The 22523-nt window shown below is 40.7% G+C and overlaps 1 protein-coding gene across 1 annotated transcript in view; it reads right to left on the reverse strand.

Moving 5' to 3' along the window:
• urb2 (URB2 ribosome biogenesis homolog) overlaps positions 1-22523 on the reverse strand; it is a 63724-nt gene that overhangs the window by 26173 nt on the left and 15028 nt on the right. Inside the window, exons 6-9 of the mRNA XM_061879682.1 lie at positions 10908-13194; positions 10538-10698; positions 3508-3618; positions 1-43 (exon numbers count right to left, since the gene is read on the reverse strand). The exon at positions 1-43 is cut by the window's left edge and continues 200 nt beyond it. Of these exons, the coding sequence (XP_061735666.1) occupies positions 1-43; positions 3508-3618; positions 10538-10698; positions 10908-13194 (2602 nt within the window). The remainder of the gene's footprint in view (positions 44-3507; positions 3619-10537; positions 10699-10907; positions 13195-22523) is intronic.

Genomic DNA, 22523 nt, shown 5'->3' on the forward strand with positions numbered 1-22523 from the left:
TGGAAGTCAAAGATAGTTCCTGACTGGATGATCTTACAAGAAACTGCAACAGAGACAAATGAACAAAGTTAGGAAACTTCAACGGTTTAGATTAGTGCTGTGAAACAATTAAATATTTTAATTCAATTAATTGCAGGGTTGTTGTACATTCATTTTGACTAATCACGCTATGTATAAATAGCACTCTCAAGGCTCGCTTTTGTCCGGAAAAACACCAGAGATCACGTCACCGACTATTGTCGTCGAAAAATGTATTTGTTGGCGACAAATTTTATTGTTCATATTTGTTGTCAATCTATCGAACCCTTAATAAATAATAAAACAAACGCACCAACACCCATATTGCTCACGGTGCAAAAGTTGTGCACACCGACATAAGGCAGATCACAGTAGTTACACAAGTTTGTAGCATTTCCTAATGCTGGTAAAATTGGTAAGTAAGTGGAACTCTGAACCAAATTTGACTGTACATTATGTGCCATGACAATAAAAGCATCTCATTTCATGAGCTTCTTTCACCACAGTGCCATCTTCTGGATTTGATGGCTCCCTGCCTCCACTTGGTCCAAAATATAAATTCTAGTAACAGTATATTAATACAGCAGCACCCAAAAACATTTTATTCTGCATCCATTAAAAGGATCAAATGACCTCTGCAAATGTTGGAATCAATTTGTTCTTTATTGTGTAAACCAGCTAACTGTGTCTACCTACAAACCAAGTACCAGTAATAGTAATAGTAATTTATAGCAATTAAAAATTAATGCGTCATGGTGGTATTTGTTTTTTTAGAATTATGTTTCTTATGTTATCATTACTATTATCGGGACGGCGTGGCGCAGTGGCCGTGCGCAACCCGAGGGTCCCTGGTTCAAATCCCACCTAGTACCAACCTCGTCACGTCCGTTGTGTCCTGAGCAAGACACTTCACCCTTGCTCCTGATGGGTGCTAGTTAGCGCCTTGCATGGCAGCTCCCTCCATCAATGTGTGAATGTGTGTGTGAATGGGTAAATGTGGAAGTAGTGTCAAAGCGCTTTGAGTACCTTGAAGGTAGAAAAGCGCTATACAAGTACAACCCATTTATAATTTATTATTGTGTAATGCTGCTATGAAATCATTATTTCCAAATTGTGGCACCAATAACACTTTATTCTATCCTGTTCTAATGACAAAATATTGAGCTATCTGGAAATTCCCCCCAAAAGTTTTTTTTCCTTATCTCATGCCACTATTCTCTACAAAGTATGAGCCAAACCTGTTTTATTGAATATTATCTTTTTAACTTTGCTGGCATCACCAGGGAAAATACAAAACATAACGAATAGTAACCTGGACCTAAATCATGAGACTACTTAAATAGTTCATACTGACCCAAAAACAATGCCCGTTAAAAGATGTTTTGCTTTACTGATCGAAAACACATTGGAGCTTTGTCACACGGTCCAAGCAGGATATTGCAACACAATGGTGTACGTGTGTGTGTGTGTGTGTGTGTGTGTGTGTGTGTGTGTGTGTGTGTGTGTGTGTGTGTGTGTGTGTGTGTGTCTGGCGTTTGGCTGCGGAATATCTCCAAATGGCTGTCACATGCTCTTCTCGCACACTGTCAGTAAATGATTACAGATTAAAAACTCTTAAATTTCTCTCTGCAAAGCATGCTGCACCTTTCACACCTGTGATTGTGCTTGGTACTTAGAGCACTTTCTGGTTTTGCACCTGAATAGAATTCTAAATGTTCACGCAAAATTCTAGTACACCAAGATAGTGATTGTTGGTATTTTCCTGACCACAGTTGTCAAACATACGGGTCATATGTATCAGGCTCGCAAACAGGTTTAATCCGGCCCGCAAAATGAGTTTAAGTAAAAAATTAGCTGCAATTTATCAATAAAATAAACTGATGTTCTAAATGTGTCCACTGGATGTCGCAAAAGCAATTCCAGTGTAACCCGCATTACACTGTTTAAAGATGACGTGTCAGCGGACTTTTGCCGCCCTATGGATTGGCTGCCGCAACTTCAATCAGCACAGGTGCAAGCAATCAGATGCTCTTGTTGTGGTTGGTGGCAGACTAATGCTGCAGCGACACACAATTCCTTTTTTTATTGTAAAGTGTCCACTGAACAGATAAAATAACGAAACAGTAATATGCAAAGACTTAAGTCAACATGACTATCATCTTTGTAGTTAAAATTCCGTGCAGCACTCGCAATTTGTTGACGGCTTGATGTGCACTCTAAATGTCATTGTAAAAATGTGTTTCTACATTTGTTGTGTTCTATTTTTTATTGTGCTTAAATCTACTATGTTAAAATTAATTAATTTTGTAGTTATGTTTTCTTTAATTTGGCTATACGGTGTCATTTTCACAATTGTTCTGATTATATTCCATCCATCCATTTCTACCGATTATTCCCTTTGGTGTCGCGGGGTGGCCTGGTGCCTATTTCCACTACAATCGGGCAGAAGGCCGTGTACACCCTGGACAAGTCGCCACCTCATCGCAGGTTCTGATTATATTATAATTGTAATATTAGAATGATAAATGAATGTTGTGGCAGTTGTGGATGTCAACAATGCGGTAAACACTGTTTCTTTTCCAAACATCTATAATGGTGAACTGGCATCATGAGAATGTTAAATAGGAAAATGCTTTAAGTTTAATGGATTTGTAAATATACAAAATGTCTAAGTTTATTGTGTTTGGAAACTCCACAAATGTTTTTCCTCAGAATTTTCAACTAACTTAAAGTGTTTTACCAAGAGGATTATTTGTAATGTGTACTGTGGAGAGACGCAGCCGACGGGCCGACAGCGGGCTGAGAGAGACAGCCTTGGCCAAGAGGGAGGCCAGGAGGCGGGGCCTGCGGCGGCGAGGAGAAGCGTGACGCACGCTGAGCAGCACGAGAGCGGCAATTTCAATCAGGTGCGTACAACCCACACCGGCTCACAATCTCTCCATCTGCGGCTAGATTATAAGAGAGGCGAAGGGGGCACGAGGAGGGGAGAGAGAGAGGAGAAAGAACCAGCTGACGACACCGACCACGAGCACGACAACCAAGACCCGAGAGACGATGAGCCCCCGCCACAGACGCAAACCGTGGACACCGCAAGATGCCCCGCGGCCAGAAGCAGGAAACGCCCGCGCACTGCAAAGTGGCACGACAAAAAGGCAAGAGGATAAAGTGATTGTTGAAATAATGAACACAAATCAGACCTGCTACGATGTGTCCTGTGTCCATCGTCACGACAACCCACACATGGACGGCAGGAAGTCCGTCACATGTACATTTTCAGAATGTGTGTGTTCTATTTCTGGCCAAAGTAAGCCCAATTTATTTTATTTTTTATTTTTTTTTTAAAGTTGTCTGTATTTCTTAAATATTATGCCATTGTTTTACCATTCCGGCCAACGCGGGAATAGATTTTCCTCCATGCGGCCAAGCTAAAATGAGTTTGATACCACTGTTCTGGACTGAAATGGTATTGTGTGTGTGCATTTTACTCACCACAAGAGCGGACAAAATCTGTGGTGCGAAGAACCACAGAGCTTCGGAGTAGTGTTGAGGCAACTTACAGCAGGACAGCAGCTTGACTATGGTGGCGGAAGCTAACACTCTCTGGAGACAAGATAAAAAGAGGCACCATTAGATGGTGTACACTTGCATGCCATAACATTAGGTGCATCTACACAACCTTTTCTAATAAAATAACTGTATCAAATGGTTTACTTTTAGTTTATAACAATTCGTAGTGCAATTTAATAATTGTTAACCCTTTTTACCAGTATGAGCACCACAGTAGTAAACATAGTTAAATAAAAACGTTCCTAAACAGAGTATATATCAGTGTTTCCCATTCATCAAATTTCGCCACAAATACATTTGACACTCACCTTGCTCATAAACACCTTATAACGGCAAAGTCTGTACGGCGGATGAAATTTTAACTCAGCTTTTTAACATACCCCATGCTACGGGTGGGGGAATCGATATAGCAACGTATCACAATACTTTTTTTAATGATATAATCGCTTTTTAATGAATAAGAATATATATTCAAGTCCTGTTTTGGTGTAGGGTGTAACTCCAAAGCTATTTTCTGCACTTCCGCTCCACAAAGTTTCTCTTTACACGGTAGAAAAACCTTTTGCAGAACCTGCTCACTACTAACCCTGTAGACTATACAGGGTTAATAGTGAGCAGGTCCTACAAAAAATCAACAATAAAGAAGTAGAGAACCTTTTCTTAATATCTACGTGGCAAAAAACTTGATCCGCTTTCTGTACAATTGGAATACATGGAAATAGATCATTGGATTTACATTGTTTTTGACTCAGTTTGTCCAGTGAATTATTACTGTCATCTAGTGTAGGGTTCCTTAACCTTTTTGACCTTGGGGCCCAATTTTTTCACTACAGAGGGGCCCGGCCGGGGCCCACTTAAATATCAACACTGATTTAGTCATCTTACTCTTAATTTTTAATCGTATTCAATTATTATATCTAACCTACTGACAGTTTAACAGGTTAACAACCCTGTTAAATTATATGAAATCATGTCTTAATCACAATGATTATTATTTAACACATTAATCTTAGGCTATCTGTGTTGGCCCTGCGATGAGGTGGCGACTTGTCCAGGGTGTACCCCGCCTTCTGCCCGATTGTAGCTGAGATAGGCGCCAGCGTCCCCCGCGACCCCGAAAGGGAATAAGCGGTAGAAAATGGATGGATGGATCTTAGGCTTGGGTCAGGGTGATTAGAAAAATAAGTGCTAACCAAATATGTTGCATAAGAAGGAACTCGGAAATAACTGATAAATATTACATCTGAGGACCACAGCTGAGAAAACAGATTTTTGGCAGCCCTCTAGGGAACGCTCAACAATGGTCCCATTGTTTAGAAACACTGATCTACTGTACATGTAGGGCTGGGCGATATTGCCTTTTTATAATATCACGATATTTTTAGGCCATATCGCGATATACGATATTTATTACGATATTTTGCCTTGGCCTTGAATGAACACTTGATGCATATAATCACAGCAGTATGATGATTATATGTGTATACATTAAAACATTCTTCTTCATACAGCATTCATATATGCTACTTTTAAACTTTCATGCAGAGAGGGAAATCACATCTAAGTCAATTGACAAAAAGTGTATTTATTAAAGTTATTAAGCAATGGCACAAACATTAAAGTCATTTCCAAAACATAAAGTGCAAGATTGTCGGAGACATTTTTAAGTGTCAAATAAAAATTAGCTGCATAATAGGAAATCAAATAATATTCGTCCTTCACTATGTGGTAGGTTACGACGAACGTTATGAAATTATCTTAATTCTCTAGCGATTGACTTTTCAAATGATGCTACATATTAGCAGTGATGCTACTTTTTATAGCAACGCTTTTGCCCCACACTTGACAAATTACAGTTGTCTGTTCGACATATTCCCTCTTGAAGCCGAACCACCGCCAGACGATGGAAACCCTGCTGTTTTTATTGGGAATTAAGTCTTCCTTCACTTGTTACCAGATCCGCACCTTCTTTCTCTCGTACGGCTACGTTAGCAGCTAACGTAGCCCAGTATGCTACCTCTCTGCTCTGCGAGGGCGAACACGTACGTAATGTATAACATGTGACATATGTAAGTAGGTGCCCCTGCTTGTCTGTGAGAAGGAAAGACAGGAAAGAGTGAGAAGAGCCTGAAGTGTACACCCGCAGCTAAAAGCAACTGCGTGAGAACGTATACTCGAATATTACGATAGTCATTTTCTATATCGCACAGAGACAAACCCGCGATATATCGTATAAATCGATGTATCGCCCAGCCCTATGTACATGTATACAACTTGTATTTTCAGCTGCATAAACTATGTGGTATATCGTCATATCACAATACCGTATTGTATTGTGACCCAGGTATCGTGACAAGTACCGTATTTTAAAAGCCTTGCAAAAATCCCAGCGCTATTTCATACCAACCTGGGACCTCATGTATCAAGCTTAAGGAAGCAGGAAATCATGCCATACACCCTTTTGCACGGCAAAGGTGAGATTTATCAAATATGATGTAGAAGGTGGGAATGACCGCTGCATAACGGAAACTTCATAAAAATCGTACACACATTTTTTCAGTCTATGGATACTTTAGGTACACACAAGTGATGCTAGGTCATAGTTCACATACAAGAGTGCCAACTTTTACTCCTCAGACTAATATGGCCGTCAGAGATATATGAAAAATTGAAGTTAACATGAAAAGTTTTACGTATCATTGTAGAAACTACAGTATCATTTTAAACGAGGTGCAGCACTAACTTCCCCCGAGTCAGTTTTGACCATGCACATCTACATTCTATTCTTCTTCACTTTCTTCCTGATCCACATCTTTTTTATTTCCACCTGTGTTAAATTCTCAGAGACAGAGCAATGCCAGGTTGACAACTGCTCTGTTTGCTTCAAGCACAAAAAAAGCACTCCCTCCTGACTTGTGATTGGCGAGACCATGCAGAGCTCAAGGACATGGCTATTTTCAATATGATTTGTATATGCATAACTGGGTGTGGTCTGGGTGTACCAAGCCAGGCACACTTCTGTGGAGGATTCGAAGGAGATTGCGATGTAACAAAGAAATGTGCTTGGATTTGTGTGTGCAAACTTTTGTACATTCGAATTTTTACTTGCAAACCCCATTTTCTGGATCTATTCATAAGTCTATATTTATCAATATTTGTATTGTTAGTTAATGATATCATCAGAGACAACAATCTTAACGTCATCGGTCTCAGCGAAACCTGGCTTAAACCAAACGACTTTTTTGCGCCAAACGAGGCATGTCCTCCTAACTTTACACATGCGCATATTGCCCGTCCTCTGAAAAGGGGTGTGGGGGTCGCACTAATATACAACGAAAACTTTAACCTTAGTCCAAACATAAATAATAAATATAAATCGTTTGAGGTGCTTACTATGAGGTCTGTCACACCGCTGCCTCTACACCTGGCGGTTATCTACCGCCCCCCAGGGCCCTATTCGGACTTTATCAATGAATTCTCAAGAGTTCGTTGCTGATCTAGTGACACACGCCGATAATATAATCATAATGGGGGACTTTAATATCCATATGAATACCCCATCGTACCCACCGTGTGTAGCGCTCCAGACTATAATTGATAGCTGTGGTCTCACACAAATAATAAATTAACCCACGCATCGCAACGGTAATACGATAGACCTAGTGCTTGTCAGGGGTATCACCGTTTCCAAAGTTACGATACTCCCGTACACTAAAGTATTGTCCGATCATTACCTTATAAAATTCGAGGTTCAGACGCATGTTCGGCAAACTAATAATAATAATAACTGCTATAGCAGCCGCAACATTAATACGGCCCCAACGACAACTCTTGCTGACCTACTGCCCTCGGTAATGGCACCATTCCCAAAGTATGTGGGCTTTATTGATAACCTCACTAACAACTTTAACCACGCCCTAGGCGAAACCATTGATAACATAGCACCGCTAAAGTTAAAAAAGGCTCCAAAAAAGCGTACCCCGTGGCTTACAGAAGAAACTAGAGCTCAGAAATTATTATGTAGAAAGCTGGAACGCAAATGGCGCACGACTAAACTTGAGGTGCACCATCAAGCATGGAGTGATGGTTTAATAACTTATGAACACATGCTTACCTTAGTTAAAGCTAAATATTACTCAAATCTCATCCACCGTAATAAAAACGATCCTAAATTTTTGTTTAGTACGGTAGCATCGCTAACCCAACAAGGGACTCCTTCCAATAGCTCCACCCACTCAGCTGATGACTTTATGCAATTCTTTAGTAAAAAAATTGAAGTCATTAGAAAGGAGATTAAAGACAATACGTCCCAGCTACAACTGGGTTCTATTAACACTGACACGATTGTATATACGGCGGATACTGCCCTCCAAAATAGTTTCTCTTGTTTTGAGGAAATAACATTAGAGGAATTGTTACAACGTGTAAATGGAATAAAACAAACAACATGTTTACTTGACCCACTTCCTGGGAAACTGATCAAGGAGCTCTTTGTATTGTTAGGTCCATCAGTGCTAAATATTATAAACTTATCACTTTCCTCGGGCACTGTTCCCCTAGCATTCAAAAAAGCGGTTATTCGTCCTCTTCTTAAAAGACCTAACCTCGATCCTGACCTCATGGTAAACTACCGACCGGTGTCTCACCTTCCCTTTATTTCAAAAATCCTCGAAAAAATTGTTGCAGAGCAGTTAAATGAACACTTAGCGTCTAACAATCTATGTGAAACCTTTCAATACGGTTTCAGGGCAAATCACTCCACGGAGACAGCCCTCGCAAAAATGACTAATGATCTATTGCTAACGATGGATTCTGATGCGTCATCTATGTTGCTGCTCCTCGATCTTAGCGCTGCTTTCGATACCGTCGATCATAATATTTTATTAGAAAGTATCAAAACACGAATTGGTATGTCAGACTTAGCCTTGTCTTGGTTTAACTCTTATCTTACTGATAGGATGCAGTGCGTCTCCCATAACAATGTGACCTCGGACTACATTAAGGTAACGTGTGGAGTTCCCCAGGGTTCGGTCCTTGGCCCTGCACTCTTCAGCATCTACATGCTGCCGCTAGGTAACATCATACGCAAATACGGTATTAGCTTTCACTGTTATGCTGATGACACCCAACTCTACATGCCTCTAAAGCTGACCAACACGCCGGATTGAAGTCAGCTGGAGGCGTGTCTTAATGAAATTAAACAATGGATGTCCGCTAACTTTTTGCAACTCAACGCCAAAAAAACGGAAATGCTGATTATCGGTCCTGCTAGACACCAACCTCTATTTAATGATACAACTCTAACATTTGACAACCAAACAATTAAACAAGGCGACACGGTAAAGAATCTGGGTGTTATCTTCGACCCAACTCTCTCCTTTGAGTCACACATTAAAAGCGTTACTAAAACGGCCTTCTTTCATCTCCGTAATATCGCTAAAATTCGCTCCATTCTGTCCACTAAAGACGCTGAGATCACTATCCATGCGTTTGTTACGTCTCGTCTCGATTACTGTAACGTACTATTTTCGGGTCTCCCCATGTCTAGCATTAGAAGATTACAGTTGGTACAAAATGCGGCTGCTAGACTTTTGACAACAACAAGAAAGTTTGATCACATTACGCCTGTACTGGCTCACCTGCACTGGCTTCCTGTGCACTTAAGATGTGACTTTAAGGTTTTACTACTTACGTATAAAATACTACACGGTCTAGCTCCATCCTATCTTGCCGATTGTATTGTACCATATGTCCCTGCAAGAAATCTGCGTTCAAAGGACTCCGGCTTATTAGTGATTCCCAAAGCCCAAAAAAAGTCTGTGGGCTATAGAGCGTTTTCATTTCGGGCTCCAGTACTCTGGAATGCCCTCCCGGTAAAAGTTCGAGATGCCACCTCAGTAGAAGCATTTAAGTCTCACCTTAAAACTCATTTGTATACTCTAGCCTTTAAATATACTTCCTTTTTAGACCAGTTGATCTGCCGTTTCTTTTCTTTTTCTCCTATGTCCCACTCTCCCTTGTGGAGGGGGTCCGGTCCAATCCGGTGGCCATGTACTGCTCGCCTGTGTATCGGCTGGGAACATCTCTGCGCTGCTGATCCGCCTCCGCTTGGGATGTTTTCCTGCTGGCTCCGCTGTGAACGGGACTCTCGCTGCTGTGTTGGATCCGCTTTGGACTGGACTCTTGCGACTGTGTTGGATCCATTATGGATTGAACTTTCACAGTATCATGTTAGACCCGCTCGACATCCATTGCTTTCCTCCTCTCCAAGGTTCTCATAGTCATCATTGTCACCGACGTCCCACTGGGTGTGAGTTTTCCTTGCCCTTGTGGGGCTACCGAGGATGTCGTAGTGGTTTGTGCAGCCCTTTGAGACACTAGTGATTTAGGGCTATATAAGTAAACATTGATTGATTGATTGATTGATATTTAGTAGGAAAGCCATGCAACTCTCTGTACATGAGGCCCCTAGACTGCCAGGGAATAAGAAGACATAGCAGGAGGGTTCATAGTTACCAATTTAGCTCCAACTTTGTTGCTACATTTAGTCAGTACACAGTTCACTTTTGTTTTCCAATAAGGTGACCAGTGACAAATCTAATTACATTTTATGGTCTTATTTGACACTTTGGGGGACTAATATGAAACATGCTTTTCTCAACAAGCAACCAGTGTAGTCATCATCACACTAAAAGGAGGCTCAGTCTGGCTTGTGAGTAAAAAAAATACCCAAAAACACCAACAGAAGAAAACTCATTGATTTTTCTAAACTGATTTGTTTTGGTGTTCATGTTTTGGCTCCCTTTTTGTCGCTCACAGCATCCATAAAAATTACATGGACATGCATCATGGCCAGTTATGCAAATTGGATGGTGATGTCATCTAGCCTAGATTGCAGTCCTGTAGGAAATACTTCTATTCACGGCAAAGACACATAAAAAGAACATCTAACCTGGTCATTTCCAGCCCACAGCTTGCAAGTGTCCAGCCCGTCTCTGATCATCAGCAGAAGCTGGTTGAACTGGCAGGAAGTGATGTTTTCCACCAGGGGATGTAGCAGCTTCTGTAGAGCTGGCTCTAGTGCGCTTGTTTCAGATGAAGACAGCCAAGGAGCTTTAAATGAACAAAACAAATCATTTAAATTGCTGTAAATCAATCTTGGAAACAATAGGTTAGAACGAGTAAAGGATGTTAGACATTGTCAAATGTATACAGCCACGTAAACGATATTGCAGAATTACTTTAGAGAAACATGCAATATAAACAGAAGTATTGAGAAACACAGTTTTAAGTGAATAAAGTTAGAATGAAAGTGGATTTACCTGACAAAAGTTTGTGTACATTGTGAAGGATCTGACTGAACAACACTGTCTTGCCATTGTCTTCTTCTTTCTCCTCCTTTTTTCTTCCAGATTTTACCACGGTCTTAAAAAACATTGCCAGGAAACGAAAAGAGGAAACCAGGAAGTCCAGGGGTCTTGCTGCACAGCTCATCTCTTTAAGAACCTGCTGTGAAAAACTCTGATAGAACATCTTGTGTCTCAGGGTGGTCTGGTTGTTGGAGGACAGCCCACACCGCAGCATGGTGGTAACGTTGTCCACCACAAAGGTCGGATTAAAGTCGGTGACACTCTTTAGGACTGACTCCACAACAGGTTCCAGTAAGGATGTTGTCCTTGTGAGCAACTGGGTCCAAGTGGCATCATTTAGTTTACTTCTCCCCAGGCTAGAGGTTATCTCTTTAAAGAAGGAGGCCAACGATGCCAGCAGTAGTTGAATAGTGATGCTGGACACTCCGTTTTTTTCCACCTCTTCCTCACTGGCAAGAAAGGAGGCAAAGCTGTCCAGATTGAGGTGCATGGAGATGTCACAGACCATCAGCTGGACCATACACACGATGAACGCCTGCATGGCAGTAATCAAATCCAACCAGTCTGAGCTGCAGGTGGAGCTAAACTGTTCTTTCCTGCTGCGCCATAAGAGGGAGGACAATACAGCCCGCAGCAGAGTGCTTCCGTGAATTACCTTCAGAACACTTACAAAATGTTTACCCTCTACTAAACAAGCAAGTGTCCTGAACAGCTTCACCAACAATAGTGTGCAATCCCCTGAATCTGGAGCCTCAGAAAGACAAGAGGCTGACGTGAGTACGAAAGTAAGGAGAAGAAAAAGGGACTGTAGGTCCCTGGGGTTCAGTCCATCCGGGTTTAGGCTTGATACGATCTCCATTAGCTCTGTGAGCTCTTTGATTTGGCCATCACTTAAAAGTACAAACATTTGCCCAGATTGAGAGGACACTTTTATATCATCCACTAACAGTGGGGACCAAAGCTCAGCCGTGATCTTCTCCCCCTCTTGGATTTCCTGGTATTTCTTGAGTGTCGAACAAATTTTGGGGACGTGTGCTGCTGTTAGAACCCTCAAAATCCTTTGTGTCAGGGAGCCAACTGTAGCTGAAAACAGTGAAGGTAATTCGACAAAAACGGTGCTTTGGAGGAGCTCTGAAGATATGAGGGAGACAGTTAGTTGATCTTTTCCTTTAACGGACTGCTTCCTTAGCAGTGAACTAACCAGAACGTCCACAATACAGCTCACGTCTTCTTGACTCAAATGAGAGGTAAGCAAAGATAGGTTTGTTGTGACGACATACCAGTGTGCAACACGGCAGGAGCTGGAGTTCACAGTGTTCATCTGCCCGTCCCACACACCATCTTCTTCAGAACACACTAGGAGCTCATCTGGAGCTATGATAAACCTAGCTGCACTGTTGAGGGACTCAGCTGTACTCGATTCTGTGAATGAGTCTGAATCATACAACACTTTCTTTAAGTGTTGCAAAGTAAGAAGCTTGAGATGCACAAAGCTGACAGGGCTGCAGGATGGAGAAGCGGATGAAGGATGGAGAAGATTCTCTATGTTGGTTAAGGCTGAAGCATCAGAATGGACTTCACTTTTATCTAAAGATGTGTATTTGCTACAGTGGAGGTAAAAAAGTGTGTCTACTTCCCTCCAAGTGTATCTTAGCAGAAGAATAGCCTCTTGGGTCTTCAGTTCCCATAGCGGTATTGTTTCAGATGCTTTCAGAGACTCTTGCTTTTTCTGAACTGAACTTATTGCTGTGTTCGTGTTTTCTGCAGACAAAAGCTTCTGCAGGTTCCTGAGAATATTCTGCATTTCCTCCATCAGGCTTTGAGCTTGTCCAACTAAGGGACGAGGGGAGGCATTGTCTATTGACTTCAGACTGAATAGAACAACGTGAAGGAGTTGGCTAAGTGAAAAAAGCATGACTGATGCATCTTCTTTCTCCTGATCCCTTTCGTTGTTGTTATTATCTCCGTCCACATTCATCATCTTTCCTTGGTTTTCCTTTGACAGGTTAGGTATAATACATGTTGTCATTGTTTCCAGCGCGGTGGAGCAGATCTCAAGGCTCTGGGAGGGAGGTGTGTCGAGAACACAGGTTCTGATTGAGGCGGATATTTTGTCGCACAGCAGAGGAGGTCGGAGTTTATGCAGGGATGGCCGACAGATCACATGCAGCAGCTCAGAGAAGAAGCGAGGCAACTGACGCAGCTTAGTGTAAGTCTGGAGAACATTACACAGCATCAGCTGTTGGGGAACAACAAACAAAAAGTGTTACTTTCCATAGGAATCCATTTAAACTGTGTATCATACATTAGCTCGTTTCTACCAAGCAGCACAGTCTGGTACTATTTGATTTACCATTAAAATTCCAGTAAAAGATCCTAAATATCCAAAGTGCCCTTTACTGGGGTGATACAAGACACTTGAATGTCAGCGACAGATTGAAGCCACGTTTTTTGTTAACATTCTTAAGTACTCACCTGTAATCATTTTGCCAAATGACAACACAATGCGTATCAACTAACATAAACATGGCTTACAGAGTGGCGACTTTAGTGAAGTGAATTATATTTATATAGCGCTTTTCTCTAGTGACTCAAAGCGCTTTACATAGTGAAACCCAATATCTAAGTTACATTTAAACCAGTGTGGGTGGCACTGTGAGCAGGTGGGAAAAGTGTCTTGCCCAAGGACACAACGACAGTGACTAGGATGTCAGAAGCGGGGCTGGAACCTGGAACCCTCAAATTGCTGGCACGGCCGCTCTGCCAACAGAGCTATACCGCTATACCGACTTTACTTTCAGGTACTATTGCTTGCAGACAGAACATCCTCGCTTTTTTTGCATTTCACCAATTGCGACCTTGCATATTAATTTATTTTCTCTGCTTTAAATGGTAAACTTTTTTTTTTTACTCTGGCAGCTTGAATAGAAAGTGGTTTGATGTAGGAATGGGCAATATGGCATAAAAGCTATATCACAATATAGTGCAGCTTCCTGTGATAACGATATATATCACAATATATTAATTGGAATATATAAAATGTAATAGAACCATTTCAAAAAGCTGAACATTACAAAGGTTCCTAATTTGGCTTTTGACATATGCAGAATAGAATAGAATAGTATAGAATGGATTTTAATGTAATTATATTTGCATATAACAAGATAAAGGACTCCAACTTAAGGTGCGGTAGTGGGAACAAATATGGGGTAAAAAAAGTTAACAACTGGTAATTAAGGAAAAACTAACAATTGAAATAAACAGACTACTATCCAATTAAAATAATAAGCAATCCTGTACAATATACAAAACACTATAGAAATACAAAATACTGTACTATATACAGAACAAGACAAGAGTACCGAAGTAATAAATAAGAATCAGTGTCGGACGTATTGCACTCGAAGGTAGTATTGCACAGTAGGGTGTTAGGGAAGGAAATTGTATAGAGGTGAATTAGTATTATTTTAAGTTAGAGTTCAACATGGTGACAGCTCTGGGAAAGAAGCTGTCTCTGAGCCTGTTTGTTCTGGCTCTGATGCACCTGTAGCGCCTGCCCGATGGTAGCAGGTCGAACAGGTGGAAGCCAGGGTGTGTGCGGTCTTTGGTGATGCTTTTTGCTCTGTTGAGGCAACGGGAGTTGTATAAATCATTTAGGGAGGGGAGGGGGCAGCCGATGATTTTTTTGTGCAGACTTCATGACCCTCTGAATTGCCTGTTTGTCTGCTTCAGTGCAGCTGGCGTACCACACTGTTACGCAGTACGTCAGCAGGCCCTAGACAGCCGAGCGATAGAAGGTCATAGAAGTAACAAATTACTAGGGCTGCAACAACTAATCGATTAAATCGATTTTGAAATAGTTGGCGATTAATTTAGTCATCGATCCCTTGGATCTATGCTATGCGCATGCACGTCTCATGTGGTGGCAGTGAGCCAGCCCTAAAGTGTCATGTGCAGCTCACGTGACCACGCCGTCTCTTTTGCCTGGAAACATTCGAAAAATGGCAAAAGGAAACAGTACGGACAGTTCAGCGGAGAAACTTCTCGAGGTTATTGTTTCAATGGAGAAAAGTGTACGACTTAAGTCGTCCAAAGTGTCGGATCACTTTACTTTAAAGACTTCAAAGAAGACAGTTTACTTCAAAACATGCAGCATGTACCTCGCGTGGCACGGAAGGACAACATTGCTTCGGGAGCACCTGAAGAGGAGCCATGGATGAAGGGAAGCACTCATGGTACGTAACTTTTTTAAGTCCATAGTCCGAGTATATTGATCCGTTGTGTCCGTTTTTGTGTGATTTTAATCTTTTGTTAACGAGGAGATTTTTTTTAAGGAAGTGAGCATCAGCTGTTGTGTATTAACTTTCAGAGTGTTAGGAACTTTTTGGATGGTGCGACGACTTCATTTTCTGTGATTTGAGTCGCAACAGGCATTCATAAGTTCAGCTTTTTTGTGAGTAACGTTAACGTTATGTCTTTGTTGCAACGCGGGGCTGATAATGTGTCTCCGGCACATTTGACTCCGTTTTGAGAGAGAAAACGCATGTTTACCAATTTTGAAATAAACGTAACGGACAGAAATATTTTAGATTGGTTTCAAAATGGATTAAAGTGGTCCAGTTCTGATCTGATGAGTTACATTTCTGTGTTTTTATTGGTGTATTCTGCAACTCCAATGTCCATTTATTTAATTACGCTGTTTTTTTTTATGTGGTGGCGTATGTCTTTACCTCAGATTTATTTATTAATCAAATCAACTGGGTAAGTATTGAGTTACATGTGAATGATGAGATTTGTGCAATCCTAATATGGTTTCTCTCATTTCAGAAAGAAACAAGCCAGCATTAGTGACTTGGTACAAAAGAAGGTCTGCACACCATGGCAAACGGCTGCATTGACTGATGCTATCCTGAATATGTTGGTAACTGACATGAGGTCACTATCAATGGTGGAGGATGAATGTTTTAGACAAATGATTCACGTCCTCGACCTTGGTTACACTCTTCCCTCGAGGAACCATTTAACCAAACTGATGGAGAGGAAGTAGGAGCAGACATTCCATGCAGTGTAAACTGACATAAAAGCCACCCAGAACAAAATTGCTCTCACTCCTGATGTGTGGACAAGTGTAGCCACCTTGGCAATACATGCCACTACATTGGAGACGAATGAAACATTAAGTCAATCTGCCTTACGACCATGCCACTAGAGCAGTGGTTCTTAACCGGGATTCGATCGAACCCTAGGGGTTCGATGAGTCGGTTTCAGGGGTTCGGCGGAGCTTCTGCCGCGGAGAGCAAGACACACCCAACTCATTGTGTCAATTCGTGATGACACGCCCCGCTTGGCCATCACTGGCTGCAGATGATGATGTAGCGGTTGGCTACGGGGTGTTAGCCAATGGCTTTGGTTGGGGGGCGGGACTTCCGGGGAAGTGCCATTGTTGATAGGAAGTGGGGATTCGAGTTTTGCCGGAAAAGAGGAGAGACGCACATTGGAGCTGTTGTGTGGTTAAATTGCATCTTGTACAATAAAGACAAGACAAATAAAGAAGAAGTATGAGCCTAAATTACTGGGATTATTACAATACATTGCTTGGCCAATCAGTGCAGCGGGGAATTTATTACACTCCGTAATCAACGTGGGACTGTCCATTCGTGATGACACGCCCCGCTTGGCCATTACTGGTTGCAGGTAATACATTGATTGGCCAATCAGTGCTGCGGGGAATTTAGTACACTCCGTAGTCAACATGTGACTGTCGTGGTAGTACGTTATGTGATTTATTTGTTGATATTTTAATCCATCCTATGTCGAGCAGCACGATTTGCAATGTCAAGTTGAGCCACTCTAGTCTCGCACCGGCAAAACTAGAGGAACACTTCATGAACCTGCATGAAGATGGGGAATACAAGAACACAACGCTTGCTGAATTCAAATCGAAGAGAGACAGATTCGATGAAAAAGCCACTCTGCCTGCTTTTGGATTTGTACCCATTAAGAAACCGTTCCTCACAGCATCGTACGAAGATGCTTACCTGATTGCAAAGCAAGGCAAGCCACACACCATTGGTGAAATACTCATAAAACCAGTTGCGTTAAAGATGGCGAATCTGATATTCAGAACAGCGGCCGAAGGTAAATTCTCCGAAATTCCTCTTTCAAATGACACCATCAGCAAGAGAATAGAGCAGTGGTTCTCAAACGGGGGTACGCGTACCCCTGGAGGTACTTGAAGGTATGCCAAGGGGTACGTGAGATTTTTTTTTTTTAAAAACATTCTGAAAATAGCAGCAATTCAAAAATCCTTTATAATTATATATTTATTGAATAATACTTCAACAAAATATGAATGTAAGTTCATAAACTGAAAACAAATACAACAATGCAATATTCAGTCGTGACAGCTAGATTTTTTGTGGACATGTCCCATAAATATTGATGTTAAAGATTTCTTTTTTGTGAAGAAATGTCTAGAATTAAGTTCATGTTCTATTACAATCCCCAGAGAGGGCACTTTAAGCTGATGATTACTTCTATGTGTAGAAATATTTATTTATAATTGAATCACAAGTTTTTAGTTATTTTTATATATTTTTTCCAAATAATTCAAGAAAGACCATTACAAATGACCAATATTTTGCACTGTTATACAATTTAATAAATCAGAAACTGATGACATAGTGCTGTATTTTACTTCTTTATCTCTTTTTTTCCAACCAAAAATGCTTTGCTCTGATTAGGGGGTACTAGAGTTAAAAAAAATGTTCACAGGGGGTACATCACTGAAAAAAAGTTGAGAACCACTGGAATAGAGTATATGAGTAAAAGACATCTTGGCTCAAGTAGTCGCAGATCTGATTTCAAGCCTGGCAAAATTCAGCCTTCAACTCGACGAGTCCACAGACGTTTCTAATCTAAGCCAGCTTGCGGTTTATGTGTGCTATGTGAAAGACAACATGATAAAAGAAGAATTTAAATTTTGTAAGCCTCTTACAACAACAACTAAGGCAATTGATGTGAAGAAACTTGTGGGTGACTTCTTCAGCGACAAGAATCTTTCCTGGGATATGGTTTCTGCAGTTTGTACGGACGGAGTTCCAGTCGAGCTGGGAAGAAAGTCTGGTTTAGGTGCGCTAGTAAAAGCCGATGCACCACACATCATTGTCACGCATTGTATTCTGCACATGCATGTGTTGGCAACAAAAACCTTGCCTCCAAAAATGGCAGAAGTATTAAAAACTGTAGTGGAACGTGTGAACTATGTGCAAAATAGTGCTCTGAGGCACCGCATCTTCAGTGAGCTGTGTAAAGAAATTGGCTCTGAATTCGAGGTACTTCTGTACCATTCTAATGTTCGGTGGTTATCCCGGGGACAGGTGCTGAATCGTGTTTTTGCCATGCGTGTGTGGAATTAGCCCTGTTTTTGCGAGAACACCAACATTGTCATGCAGATCGCTTCAAAAATTCTGAGTTCATTCTCATTTTAGCATACATGGCTGATATTTTCACAGCTCTCAATCATCTCAATCAGTAGATGCAGGGTGGTGGAGTCAACATCATGGAAGCGGAAGAAAACCTGAAGGTTTTTAAAAAAAATCTACTGTCATGGAAACGACGAACAGAGAACAATAACTTCACAAACTTTCCCCTTCTGGACGACTGTGTAAGTAAGATCGAAGATGTGTCTGGATACGGAGACATTTCTGTACCCATGGAACTGAAGCAAACAATTGCTACGCACTTAGATGAGCTTGCAAAGTCTCTCGACAGATACTTCCATACAAGAGAGTCATATCCAGCATGGGTGAGACAGCTGTTCACGTTTGCTGTTGAGACAGCAGATGTCAATGATGAACACCTCGACAAAATCATTGAAATTCAGCAGAGCCAGCAGGTTCAACAGCAACTCTTCAGAACAACAACGCTCTCAACGTTTTGGTGTCAACAAATGGAAAAGTATCCAGTTATTGCTAAGAAAGCCCTGGAGTTTTTTATACCATATGTTACAATATATCTTTGCGAGCAATCATTTTCGAGGATGCTGGAAATAAAAACGAAGAAAAGGAACAGACTTTGCTGTGAGAATGACATGAGAGTGACACTTGCCAAGGTGAAGTAAAGCATATCTGAACTGGTCTCTCAAAGGCAACAGCAGAAGTCCCACTGATTTGCAGGTGTGTAATTTGTTGTGAGTTTATGCACTGTGTTGGTTTTGTTCTTTGAACAAGGTGATATTCATGCACGGTTCATTTTGTGCACCAGTAAAAAAAACATGTACCTATGTCTTGAATTTGAAAAAAATATTTTTTTATTTTTCACTAAAGAAGGGTTCGGTGAATGCGCATATTAAACTGGTGGGGTTCGGTACCTCCAAAGTTAAGAACCACTCCACTAGAGGAAAGACATTCAGCATCCAACATTGCAGAATGGTTGGAATAGGTAATAGCCAGGCTTGAAACTCCCCTAAGAAAAATTATTGCTATTGTGCATGACAATTATCAAATTAATCGTGAGTTGCAGCCCAACATAATACATAAATTCCAGTTATATTATTTTCTCAAAATTAGTATTATTCTACTTGCCAATTTCCTGTTAATATCTGGTAACTTTATTTTGTAACATGGTCCTACCTACACTTTTGTTAAAATATAATAAAACATGCATTCTTGATACTTTACATACGTTTTGGGAAATACTACAAATGTGGGTATGTATCCAATACCAAGTAATTACAGAGGCTTAATATACCAATGCTGGTACTGATACATCAAATTTTCAAGATCATTGAATGATTACAATTTTGATCACAATTATAACCAGACTAAAACACAGGATGGGGGTGTACCATATCATTTTTTTTATTTTTATTTTGAGCGATTATTGGCTCTGATTTAAATTTGTTGGATTTTGCCCTTAAAGCCCTTCTGTAAGCAGGAACTTATTTCCTGAGTATGTAACAATACATAGAACAAAAAAAAATGTCATACTAAAAAAAAAAAAAAAAAATCAAAATCGATTTAAAAACTGTGGTATCGACTTGATACTATACTAAGTGGTATCGGAATTGTCGATATTTGCATCAATTTGCACACCTTGTTACGACATTCAAGGGCTCCAGCTTGCGGTTAGCATATCCTCCTACAGTGTGTAGTATTGCATTTTTAACGATTCCTCGTCCTCCTGGAATGATATTTGTAGGAAACGTAATATATTACTGACTTAAAAGTGGCTTTGCACTGTGGAGGGACATTAGCCGCCAGTGAAAACACGACATTGTTTCGAGGATGCAGCAGTTCACTTGTCGCTGTCAAATCTACAGACATGGCTAGAATGTGTCATTAACATGCATTATGACAATATAATTATACAGGAATGGGAAAGAAGATTTACAAAATCAGCTGAAATGTTTTCAATCCTAAAACACCGCTTTGCGGAAGGCCGCACAGCTAAGGGGGTCTGGGGCATCCCCCCAGAAAAATGTTGAGATCTATGTTAGCTTAGGATGCATTTCCTGCTATTTTGAGTCAAAATCTGACAATATTATCCTGACCAAAATTTCACATTTATTAGCAAATATTTTCATAAAAATGTTTCATGTGATAAAAATGTATGTATACAAGTTTACACATATATCAAATTCTTGCACACTTTTGGATTATAGACAAAAATAGGCCTTCAAATGGATTAACCAGAATTCTTCTCTGTAAACTCACTTTACTTAGATGCCTTGCCGATTTCGCGTGGTCTAAGAGTGACACCTTTCCCCGAGATCCATAGTTCACAATGTCCTTGCAATATAAGCACTGAGCACGTCCCGGTTCATCGCACTTTGCAATGAAATCGCTGATCAGTTGGTCTACTTTTACGATATTGTTGGTAATTTTCACCTTCAGTTTGATAAATATATCGAGCAATGCCCAGTTCCACTTGTTTCTCACGCCCTTATTGATATCTTTTGCTAATGAAGCATTCCTATCTTGAATAAGATTAACCATGTCTGAAACTGTTTTGTCAATAAAGAAACATGTTAATTGAGAGCTACTGTGTTTTATTTCCAGACTAGTAGCCGATAAACACAACCAATATAAACAGAATACTAGTTCAGAAATGCTCACAATAATTGAGGTTTAGGGACTAGATATTGTCGGCAAACGACGCGTGCAGACGCCTATAACGGGCAATGTCATTGGTTAATGTCAGCTGATAGTAGAGCTAGCCAATCTGGTGCCTTCACACATTGGCATTATATTTTTCGCGGGAATTCTCTGCCTTGTACTGATAACTTGGTCAACGCAGGGACAAAAAACACAAGTACCTAACCCCCCCTATAAGTTTCTCCCCGGATTTAAACGATTCACAGAAATGACCCTGGCGGCGCCAAAATCGTCAGGATTATAGTATTAAAAGCTCCATCAACGCTCAAATTTATCAAATGTATATCCTATATTGTCCATGTCACCCAACTCCAGTTGGATGACGCTATCCACAAGGTAAAGAAAAAAAAAGTAAAAAGAAAAATTGCTGCAACAATGAATCCAGCAGGAGGTGCCTTCTCAAAAGTCATTTTACTTAACATTTCTCAGCATGAAAATGCTTTGACAAGATGTGATGTTGTGTAACTGCATGTATTGCAAGTACTTACTGGATACTATATGACTAACGGCTTTCTTAATATGTAAAACCAATTTTAAGTTGTGTTTGATAAATAGGGCAGTCCTATGATAAGGTTTACAGTAGGGGTGCCGAAACTTTATTCTCCCAGGGTCAAAGTGAAAATATGCCAATGTGCCACAGGCCAAACACAGTCAGGTGATTTTTAGCATACTGTGAGTAAAGAGTAAAAATTTTGCCTAATCCTGTCAACATCCCAATCGTTGCTGTTGTGTCCTTGGGCAGGATACTACGTCTACGTCTGTATTGGCAACACAGGGAAACTTTACCGACCAAGAAGCTGAAACACAACGAGCCAGATACGGCCTCGGGGCGCTACAAGATGGCTGCCCACTGGTTCTCAAAAGACGATGGCTCAAATGCAGAGACAAAATTTTGATGTATATAAGTTGTACCTGTGACAAAGATCTTTTTCTTCTAGGTGGCTAGTTACTTTTGTGGACATTCCATCAATAATTGTGTGAGCCTTAAAGCGGTCAGTGTTAATAAGCATTACATTTGGGAAACTATCTTATACATCAAATTTGGGACCAATTTCCTGCACCCCTGGTGTAGAGTACCGGTAGTAATAGTAGGCATACTCAAGAGCTTTTTCTGGATGCACCCATTATTTGCGTTGTTTTTCCGGTTTGTGGTTTATTGGAACTTAACCCCAGCGAATAGCAAATTTGATTAGGTATGCAGATCGAGGAGTAGCTAACCATGCTACACTACACACCACAAGAGGATACAAGAAGCCATGCTAAACACTAAGCTCCAGCTCTTGAATGTAAACAGTAGGGGTGTCAAAAAAAATTGATCTTTGAATGAATCGCCATTCTTACTTGTAACGATTCCTAAGCAATTAAAAAAATTCAAAAAACCTATTTTTTATTTTTTTATTTGTCGACTCCA

Source organism: Nerophis ophidion, linkage group LG02, assembly GCF_033978795.1.
Source record: "Nerophis ophidion isolate RoL-2023_Sa linkage group LG02, RoL_Noph_v1.0, whole genome shotgun sequence".
NCBI lineage: Eukaryota > Metazoa > Chordata > Actinopteri > Syngnathiformes > Syngnathidae > Nerophis > Nerophis ophidion.